Source organism: Arachis ipaensis, chromosome B7 (genome assembly GCF_059453495.1).
Source record: "Arachis ipaensis isolate K30076 ecotype BB chromosome B7, ASM5945349v1, whole genome shotgun sequence".
In the NCBI taxonomy this organism is placed as follows: domain Eukaryota; kingdom Viridiplantae; phylum Streptophyta; class Magnoliopsida; order Fabales; family Fabaceae; genus Arachis; species Arachis ipaensis.
Window position 1 is genome coordinate 121,785,755 of NC_142442.1, and position 11,372 is coordinate 121,797,126.

The 11,372-nt window shown below is 39.1% G+C and overlaps 1 protein-coding gene across 1 annotated transcript; it reads left to right on the forward strand.

The window, feature by feature from the left end:
* Window positions 1-1,575: 1,575 nt before the first annotated feature.
* LOC107610060 (bifunctional dihydrofolate reductase-thymidylate synthase) lies at window positions 1,576-6,498 on the forward strand. Its single transcript, XM_016312126.3, has 13 exons — window positions 1,576-2,106; window positions 2,733-2,812; window positions 3,045-3,580; window positions 3,666-4,062; window positions 4,136-4,180; window positions 4,397-4,462; window positions 4,804-4,865; window positions 4,946-5,020; window positions 5,111-5,276; window positions 5,355-5,478; window positions 5,754-5,860; window positions 5,963-6,106; window positions 6,199-6,498. Exons 3-12 carry the CDS (start codon window positions 3,132-3,134, stop codon window positions 6,071-6,073), a joined length of 1,602 nt encoding a protein of 533 aa, XP_016167612.1. The 5' UTR covers window positions 1,576-2,106; window positions 2,733-2,812; window positions 3,045-3,131; the 3' UTR covers window positions 6,074-6,106; window positions 6,199-6,498.
* The last annotated feature ends 4,874 nt before the right edge of the window (window positions 6,499-11,372 follow it).

The window sequence follows — 11,372 nt, forward strand, 5'->3', positions numbered from 1 at the left end:
CGAATGAGGCACAAGTGCTAAGCAATACTTGGAAACATCATCAGGCAGCCGAGGTAGAATCGAGCTATCATCATCCTCATCCGATAACTCAAGAGCGCACATAATGCTTGCTCTTAGAAAGTGTTTGATTTTTCTTATTGGGTAAATTAGAAAAACACATATTCGGTTCTGTGAACTACTTCTTACCAGCAATGCATCCAGGCATTTTTGAAATGATCATTAACACATTCAGATATAATATTACCATGAATAGAAATTTTGTTTGCAACTGTGACTAATCAACCAAATAGTGTAAAAAATGTATAATTGAGTAGAGCACCAAACTATAGGAACTCAAAATACTCTTCACCCATGGGATTCTACAAGACCAAGGCATACAAGATGTGGAAGAACGAACAACATGAGCGGTATAAGAAGATAATTTTCTGTGCTTTATCCACTCTGACTCAAGTTCCAAAACAGAATTTGTGTTACTACAATAAGCCACCTTACTTGTATTATTCCCTTTATATCTTAAGCTGCCAAAGTGAAATCTTCCCTCACACATTGTCCAGATATCTACAAAAGCAGAAAGAACATACATGAAGAAATAACATCCTTCTCAGCCATCCTATTGAAAATGAGCTTTGCATCTTTCACACTACCACACTTGCAATACATATCTAACAATGCATTGTTAAGGATAAGATCTTGATCATACTTCAGCACATGGACATGGGCCTGCATCCCTAACTTAGCTTGAGAATAAGCAGATATCAAAGTTGTCCATAAAACAACATTTTGTTCGGACATTTCATCGAACAGCTTGTGTGCCTCTTCCAAGAGGTGGAATTTGACGTACATATTGAGTAGTGTGTTGACCAAGAAGGTCTCTGGAAGGTACCCATTTGAGAAGTATCAGCATAGGTGGGTCAAGGAACTGCAAAACCACAAGGCACAAGTAGTGATTATGCACAGGTGAGCATGGTCGAGCTTGAGTGAAGATCTAGGCATTTTTCTCGTCGAAATTGAGCTTGTCCTTATTCTTCGGGTGCTTTCTGAGGTCGATGTAGGTTTGAAGAGCGCAGAAGAAGAGAATTGGGAGCCTGAAGAATGCGATGAAGAGGAAGAGCAAAGCGTGCATGAGTGGGACTTTGTACAATAACACCAACTGCGAGGGACCAAGGTGGGTATAAATTGAAAATGAGCCAGCTCAGCTCCAGCCTGGCAAAACGTCGCCACATCAGCGTTCCGGGATGACTCATCACCAGAAATATGCATAGGGATCACTTTGAGTGCTCGGAGTTCTATTTGGAGGACTACAATAGAAAAATCAGGATCTTGAGAATTACATTGAGTATTTGCGTGAATCTCATTGACTACTATGGATATTTACTCCCATAAAATGTGATAAAATTGTGTAAATCGTAATTTATATAACAACTATAAACTTCCGTTTGTTTTAAAATATTAGACCTGAAATTAGAAATTGAATATCATATTTAATAATTAAAAACTGAAACTAAAATTTCAGTTATAAAATACAAAATTTTAATCCTTGGTTACCTCTAAAAAGTAGGGACCGGATACTAAAAGTTTATTAATATTTTTTTTCTAAAATACCCTCCTTCCAAACCTCATATTCCAACCTTATCCCTCATTCACGGCGTCCACCTCTCATCCCCAACTCCACCAGTCCACCCTACCTCTCAAGTCTCACCCCCACCATCACACCTCTACGGCTCTACCATCACTGCCATAATCATCCTCAACTTGTCCCTCCTTTCCTTCTCTCTCATCAGAACAAAAGAAAAGAGAAGAACTTAGGCGAAATAGAGGGAAAAGAGAAGAGAAGAAGGAAAGGATGGAGGAGGAGACAGCAGTGGCAGATAGAGGAACCGTCGCCGCCGCCGCCGCCGCCGAACAAGGAATGGAGGGGACGATGCTATGAAGGGGAGAGGGGAAGAAGGAGCAGTGAAATGTTTTTGAAGGTCCCTGGTGGCGGCGCTGTCCAGACGTGGGGGCTCTGACTCCTCGATGGTGGTGATCGAAGCGTAGAACGAGGAGAGTGGGTGATGGTCGTGAATTCCGCAAACCTCCGTTGAGCCGCCAGTACCAAATTCTCTGGTGAGTCTTCAATGTTTTCAAAAATCAAAAGGTTCCTTACTGATTGAATTTATTAATAACTCTTATTCATTAATTTTATGTGATGAATTGACGAAGCATTCAATATTATATTACTTTGAAGAAGCATTAGGGAAAATCTTGCTACTACTGCTATATGAATCGGTGGTCATTACTGAATGCTCGCTCAGTTCATGAAAACTTCAGTGCAATTCTAATAGTAGAAAAGAAGGCAAATTTGAACTTGAACCAAATGATGATGTTGTATATATGTGCTTCTCAGGAATATGCATTGTGCAACAAAAAAAAACATGGAAGGGTCAGGTATAAAGAAGTTGAGTAGGAAAATAAGGGTCAGAAAAAGGCCAGAGTTATATTGATTCCATAGTTCTTTTTTTAACAGGTTTCCTTCTTAGAAATATGAGTGGGTAGTGTGTCCTATCTGCAAGATTGATCCTTTTGTTATTTCTACTTCTGAAACAATTGGGAAATTGTTCTTGCATTCTCACTTACTGGGATATTCAAACATTCTTCCTTGCACCCAGATATATTTCATTGTGTCTTTACTTCGTTAAAATTATCATATAAAATAACAATAATACTCTTTTTGGATTTCAATACTGTGGAAGGTTGGAAAGCAGTTCATGAAATTTCTCGCAAGCTATTAAGGTCATAAAATTCCAAAATTCTGCGCTTCAGTCTGAAACTGGTCAGTTACTTCTTCAAATTTTGTCTTGAATTCTTGCATTTCAGTGTAAATACGACCTGTTGTATCTGCTGTTCATGGAGTTGAAAAAATCTTGTACAACTATAGTGATAGTTAATAATAAGCTTTGCCCTCTCTATGGTTATTCTTTTTGAAGTGTTCCAACTAAAATGTGATATGTATGAGCAATGACATTAATTATATAAGTTTTAATGTAATGCTTTGTTGGTTTCAGATTCAACTGCACTTCCAAAAGAATTGGTTGTGCAGTCCTTGTTTTGATACACCATCTTTAAGTTTCTATCGGCTCTTGAGTTCCATTATGGCCAGTAATTCTTTTGTAATCCCCAATGGAACCGGCAGTGGCAATGGCAATGGAAAACTCAACCCACCGCCAAATCTGCAGAGGAATTACCAAGTGGTAGTGGCTGCTACACCAGATATGGGGATAGGTAAAGATGGGAAATTACCCTGGAAGTTACCTACTGATCTCAAATTTTTTAAGGAGGTTACTGTAACAACATCTGATCCAGGGAAGAAGAATGCTGTTGTAATGGGTAGAAAAACATGGGATAGTATCCCTCATAAATACAGGCCTCTTCCCGGCCGTCTTAATGTTGTTCTTACTCGCTCAGATAGCTTTGATATTGCAATAGCAGAGAATGTTGTTATATGTAGAAGTATGGCTTATGCTTTGGAATTGTTAGCTGAACCTCCTTATAGTTTGTCAATTGAGAAAATATTTGTTATAGGAGGTGGACAAATATTTAGGTATATCCTTTTCTTTCTCTGTGCGTTATTCTTCCTGTTTGTATTAGGCTCTTTCTCAATTACTGATGATAATTTTCATTTACAGGGAGACTTTAAATGCACCTGGATGTGAAGCTATCCACATCACTGAAATTCAGACAAGGATCAAGTGTGACACATTTATGCCTCCAGTTGATTCCTCTGTATTTCAGTTGTGGTACGCATCTTTTCCTAAGGTGGAAAACAACATCCGCTATTCTTTCACAACTTATGTGCGTGTAAGGCATTTGGTGGAGCGTGCAACTCAGAATACTGATCCAGTTCTTGATAACAATTCAGATACTGTAAAGTTTGAGTTCAAGGATTTTTCTTTTCTTCCTAAAATGATTCTTGAAAGACATGAAGAATACAAGTATCTTAGGCTGGTTGAAGAAATCATCTCTGAGGGTACAGCCAAAGATGATAGAACAAGGACTGGTACCTTGTCAAAATTTGGTTGCCAGGTAACATGTTGATGGCTATATTTGAGGGGTTGCTGTAATTTGTACTCTGACATCTATATCCATATTTTTACAGATGAGGTTCAATTTGCGCAGAAACTTCCCTCTTCTTACTACAAAGGTACATAGACATTATACTTATTATTATAGTTTAAAACATGTACTTAATGTACTGCACAAAATAACTTGCCATTCTTGTGGTTATTTTCCTTTTCGTATTGTTCTTTTTTATTTATTTTATGTTCTTATTAGGTAGGATTTATTGGGGAAGAGGAGTATTTATTTGTTCATTTTGTTTAGATAGATAAGTTGACACAACTTCTTCATTGATTCCTAGAAAGTATTTTGGCGAGGGGTTGTTGAAGAGCTTCTTTGGTTTATTAGTGGGTCTACAAATGCCAAGGTAATGATATATTCATCCAATCGTTTTCTTCACACAAATGAATCATATCCTTTCCTAGTTATGTAACAAACAAGTTGATATTAACCAAATATTCCAATCAACACTATCTGAGCTTGGGTTTTAATGGGGGCAGCCTTACTCAGAACTCAGAAGTGAATAAATGTATCTTGAATGATGCTCAACATTATTAAAAAAATGGTTCTCAACTTAACTTTCAACCATAGCACTTCATTTTCATGAGATATTCATCTTTTTGGTTGTTACTCTCCAAGATTCTTCTGTTACTATAGTAGATATGATCATTATTAACTTATATTCTGAAAGTTATGTTACATTGGCAGTTGCTGCAGGAAAAAGGGATCCATATATGGGATGGCAATGCATTGAGAGAATACCTAGATAGGCAAGCATGACAGTTGTCTTAACTACAATTGTACATTTTTCTTCTTGCAGTTACTAAGTGGCTTCTATTTTAAATTATAGACTTGGCTTGACAGACAGGGAGGAGGGTGACTTGGGACCTGTTTATGGGTTTCAGTGGAGGCACTTTGGTGCCAGGTAGGTTGATCATACCTTTTCCTGAGCAGGTCTATAGACTATTGTGTTTTGGATTGCTTAGCTCTCTATCCCTCATCTTACACTCTTTAGGTATACTAATATGCATGCTGACTACTCTGGCCAAGGATTTGATCAGCTGTTAGATGTTATTACCAAGATAAGGCACAATCCTAATGATCGGCGGATCATTCTCTCTGCATGGAATCCAGCTGATCTTAAATTGGAGGCGCTTCCACCATGCCACATGTTTGCACAGGTCTGCTCTTTTTTAGTTTTTCTTTAAACAAATCTCTCTTTTCTTTCTGCTGCTGCTTATTCTTTTTTCCCCCTCCAGTTCTATGTAGCAAATGGGGAGTTATCATGTCAAATGTATCAGCGATCTGCTGACATGGGCCTAGGCGTGCCATTTAATATTGCATCTTATGCCCTCCTGACCTGCATAATTGCTCATGTTTGTGGTATGTAAATTTTTGAAGCATCTCTTGTGGACTTTATATATTCAGATCTACATATCCTTGTAAATCTCAAAGTCTCGTCGTTGTTGGGTCCTAATCCTATTTGCCAATATATTTAGTTGTGAATGGCTTAAGCTAATATGTGGTGATCCTCTATGAATAATTATTTTTCCCTAGTTCTCTGAATTATTCACGCTTGTTAATGTGCTGAACTTTGAAAACCTGATTTTATTTTGTTGTAAAACTATGTAATGTTTTATTTTCACTCCTCTTGTCAGAATTAGTTCCAGGTGATTTTATCCATGTCATTGGAGATGCACATGTTTACCAAAATCATGTGAAGCCTTTGCAGGAGCAGCTCCAGAACTTACCAACGCCTTTTCCAGTATGTAATTTTGAAGAAAATCCTTGCCACAATGTAATTGGATGCAAAATTTGACCATTTAGTACTCTTCAAATTGTGTTTTGCTTTGTTGATTCAATGCAGACTTTGAAGATAAACCCAGAGAAAAAAGATATAGATTCTTTTGTGGCTTCTGATTTCGAGCTCAGTGACTATAATCCTCACCAGAAGATTGAGATGAAGATGGCCATCTAAAATGTAGGACATAATTCTCAGTCCCTTCCTTAGGTATGCCATTACATGTTTGAAGGATTTGAAACGAAGATAACCATTCTCCTGAATCCTGAGTTGGCTAATTGTTCTTTGCTATGTTTGTTCAGATTTGGGAGATCAACAGAGAGGGAAAAAGAAAATTAAACAATTTCCATTGAAGGGTGTTGTGGGAAAATTAGGAAGGGTTTTAGCTTGATACTGAAGTCTAAATCTCCTTACTCTGTTTGCTATTATTGTTTGCACCAAGTATGGGGAGGTTTTAAGAGGAGCTGCTTCCTCTTGATGTATTTCGTTGCTACAGTTGATATCCTCTTATCTTATGATTGAAGGATATATGCATGATTAGAGAATTCCTGAGTGTCTCTCTAACTTTTTAATTTACTAAATAAAGAACATTTTATTTTAAATTCTTTTATAAGTAAAGCAATAATTGGCATACCTATTTTATATTCATTTATTCTATAATGAGCAGGGTTCAATTCTCTTCTTTCTTTATTTTTTTTTTCTTTTTTTACTTTTATCTTATTAATATTACGTAAAATTTGGGGCTTATAAGTATAATAACTATAGGAGTCAAACTATAATTAAATAAAAAGTAATATTAAATAAAAATTCAGTATTTAGTGATTTTTATTTTTTAAAATAATGATTTTTTAATTTGGGTTAAAAAATAATATTTGTACAATTCTTTATATATTTTTATGGTATAGAAACAAATTTTTTATTTCTTTTTTTAATCAATTATTTTTAAAAAAAATTTAGGGCCAACAATTTTTTATTAAAATATAGCTAGCATTTAATCAAAAAAAAAAAAAATCTCACCCCATTAGATATAATTTCACACTATTAAAAATATTAATAATGACTAATTGATAATTACAAATTATAAAATTTATTGGTCTTCTAGCACTCTTTTTATTTTTAATATAAAAATAAAGAATGTGTAAGAGAGGCTTGTAAACTTTTTTTTAATTAAGTACCAAACTGTTAAAAACGCTTTTTAATTTTCATATGAAGTCGTTGGTGGAGTAGGCTACACATATGGGATGCATGTGTGTTTTACCGGGGTGTAGTGTCAGTTCAACTGAAATCGGACGGTGCGCCAGGGGGAAGGGAAAACGGACGGTCCGATTTGCAGCTTCCACACGGATGGTCCGAGTTGTGGGTTGACAGCCACGTGTCGCGCAGTTTGGAGCAACAACTTTGTAATTGCTTTCAAACTCTTCCTCACTGTCACTATTGTAATCTTCCCGTTCAATATTTCGGTCGGCTTCAAATTGTTCGAATTCAACGTACAACTCGATGACCGATATCTGAGTGCGAGTTTCAATATACATTGAAAACATTTCTTGCATACTCGCTTCGTCGGTTACATATTTGGTTTGAAACAGCACGAATCCACCAAATACCGGTACAGGATATCTGTATAAAATACACGATATTTTTCTTGATATCTCAGAATCTATCTTCTCACAGATCACACCTTTTAGCTCTTCAAACGAGATTGTGAATGGAATAACAATATCTAACGGATTCTCGCAACTAAATCTCACTCCTTTAGATGTTTGTAATAAAATCTGACCAAAATGATATACTCTAAGCGGAACTCTATCATCCATTTCTCACACTCTCATAAATATGAACTACACTTTCATATTCTTGAAGTTCATACGAAAGAATAGAGAGATGCAAGAGTTGGTGAAAGAAGAAGAAACAGAACAAAAAGAAGGAGATCTGAGAAGTTGCACCCGAGTTCCACACACACACACACACACACATATATATATACAACTCGGACCCACCGATTAGTCTTAGGCAAATTAAATAATATATTCTTCAACAACTCGGACCCTCCGAGTTCACTCTCACCAAAATAAAAAAAATATACTAATCGCATGGTCCGATTAGCTTGGCCAAATTCAAATTCTCCCTCCAATTAACTCGGACCGTCCGATTGGTGGTCAACAAATTTCCTAACAAAGAATTCGGACGGTCCGATTTCTCCCTGCCATTGTTAGAAAAGGCTATCCCACACCTGTGTCTAACACCTGTATACACCATAACCAAGCACAACTCACACACTCCTACAATATCGAAAAAAATGAGCCTGGTAAAAAATGAAAATGGTTGTGTTTAAACGAAATTGTTAGTTAGAAAATTGTTATACCGTGATTTAGTCAATAATTCAACTAGGTATCTGTTTCGGGGCTTACCTAGAACCGAATGGTGGTTGGGCTTGTTTGTGAGGCCCAAGCGCAAGAGGAGGGTGATCTCCGACTTGGTTTACGTCTAGGAGCCACCGTCTGAGTTGTGTATGTGAAAGAATGGGGGGGGGGGGTGGTACCTGCAAAGACACTCCGATGCCTAAGTCAGCATGGGGTTAAGCAGGTTTAGAATGTATTGGAACTTAGAGATACCTGAGGGGTGTCAGTGTATTTATAGGTGATGTGCCAATAACCACCGTTGGAGTGGATCCACTATTGGTGGATAACCGTCCCTTTTATCTAGGGATTGTTGGGATATGACTTCTAGAAGTGTGTTGAGAGATTTTAGGGACAGTTACTTATTTGAATAAGTGTTATCTGCCAGCTATCTCTTGAGCCCGACTTCTTTGGAAAGAAGTCTGTGTTGAGTCCGACCTCTTCTGAAGAGGTCGGTGGATAACGAAGGCCAATCTTTGGATTGGGCCTTTTGGTGTATTTGGACCTGGGCCATAGCGTTGGGTCAGGTTAGGAACAGTGCCCCTACTCGAGTCCGATCTCTTTTGCTTATGAGTTGGATTCGAGTATTGAACTCGGGTCTGTAGCTGACGTGATTTTTAAAACTGACGTGATTTCAAATTTCTTAACCGCCAAGTCTAATCAAATGTCGCGTCTGTTGGGGTTTTTGTATTTACACGTGGGAGCAGTTACATTAGTAACGGCGTGTTTCTTTAATGATCGCGACAATTTACCCTTATGCCTCTGGCGTGTTATAAATACTTTTCCCTCTTTAAACGACTTGTTTTTGGCCAAGTCTTTTTTCTAGAATTGATTTGTACAACTCGTTTTTTCCGAGTTATTTAAGGCTTGTAGGCTCTGTATGATTGGTTTTAGCACATCTTGCTTAACCAAAGAATATTTCTTGTCCTAGTTTCGTACAACTCGTTCGGTTCGAGTTGTTTTGAGGATACATGACTTGTTTTAATACAAATCACCTTTCTGAAACTGTTCATACTCTGGGTCGAGCTATCCGACCCGGGATGTTCAGTAACAAGGCGACCGACCTCTTCAGGTCAGACTATCCGACCTCTTCTCAAAGAGCTCGGCCAAAACGACAGAAAAGCCCAAAGAGGGGCCCAAAATCAAGGAACACGACCCAAATCCTAAGGCAGCCCAAGCCTACAGAGAGAAGGGCGGTTCCCTTGAAGATAAGCTGACCTCGCCCAAAGATAAGATAACTAACTTATCTTATCTAAAAAGGTCACTCCACACTATTATAAATACACTGGAGTACCCAGGTATAACTCATACTCTGATTCTACTAAAAACCTGCTTAATACGCTTGCTAACTTAAGCATCGGAGTCTCTTGCAGGTACCACCACCCTCCGGTGACAAAGGGTCAACAGCGCAGCCAGCCAATAAGTCGGGTACGACAGCTCCGGTCGCCACCCACCAGCCGGACACGTCAGCTCTGACCGGTACAGAAGATCTCATCTGAGATCGACCTGCAGTTTCAGGTAACCCTCGAAACATTGGTGCCGTTGCTGGGGAACCTGGAAGTCATCCCATCACCATGGCGGACGATCATGACAATGACCACGATTCGGATCTGGAAGATAGAACGCCGCACAAGAACGCGGACACTACACCAAAAGATACTCCTCAACCTAACAAAAACAACAATTCATCAACTGTGGGAGCCATGGAGGCACTTCAAGATCGCTTAAAGCAACTCGAAAAAGAGGCGGAGCATCAATGAGAAGATGAGAAAAACCTACAAAGGGAAATAAGACGACGCCGGGAATTGGAGGACAAACTCCTAAAAATCGAAGCCGATCTCAAGGCCAAAGCTAATCGATCCTCTCATAAGGATAGCTCCCGCAAGGACCAAGATCCATTTACCAAGGAGATCATAAAGACCAAAATCCCAAAAGACTTTAAACTCCCGGATATGACTTTGTATGATGGCACTACAGATCCTGGCCATCATCTCAGCAATTTCAGAAGTAGAATGTACCTCACCGACGCCTCAGATGCAGTTCGCTACAAAGCCTTTCCAACTACTTTAACAAAGACAGCAATTAGATGGTTTGACAATCTACCTCCTAGGTCCATCTCAAGCTTCGACGACTTAGCCAAGAAGTTTCTGGCCAGATTCTCCATCCAAAAAGATAAGGCTAAACACGCCCCAAGTCTATTAGGAATCAAACAAAGAGATCGGAAAAGTCTTCGTAACTACATAGAAAGATTCAACAAAACATGCCTGGACATACAAAGCCTACCAACAGAGGCCGCCATTATGGGCCTCATCAATGGCCTGCGAGAAGGACCTTTTAGTCAATCTATATCGAAAAAATACCCCACATCTCTGAATGAAGTGCAGGAAGGAGCGGAGAAGTACATCAACATGGAAGAAAACTCTCGACTAGGAGAGACCTCAAAATCCGGATTCGCCTATCCCTCCCAGGATAAGGATAAAGAATCCAAAAAGAAAGAAGATTGACATGGGGAGTGTTCATACCCTGGGTCGAGTTATCCGACCCGGGATATTTAGCGACAAAGCGACCGACCTCTTTAGGTCAAACCATCCGACCTCTTCTCAAAGAGCTCGGCCAAATCGACAGAAAAGGCCAAAGAGGGCCCAAATCAAGGAACGCGACCCAACTCCAAAGGCCGCCCAGGCCTATAGAGAGAAGGGCGGTTCCCTTGAAGATAAGCTGACCTCACTCAAAGATAAGATAAGATAAGATAACTAACTTATCTTATCCAAAAAGGTCACTCCACACTACTGTAAATACACTGGAGCACCCATGTATAACTCATACTCTGATTCTACTAAAAACCTGTTTAATACCCTTACTAACTTAAGCACCGGAGTCCCTTGCAGGTACCACCACCCTCCGGTGACAACGGATCAGCAGTGCAGCAGTCCAACAAGTCAGATACGACCGCTCCGGCCACCATCCACCAGCCGGACACGTCATCTCCGACCAGTATAGAAGATCTCATCCGAGATCGACCTACAGTTTCAGGTAACCCTCGGAACATTGGCGCCGTTGCCGGAGAATCTGGAAGTCAT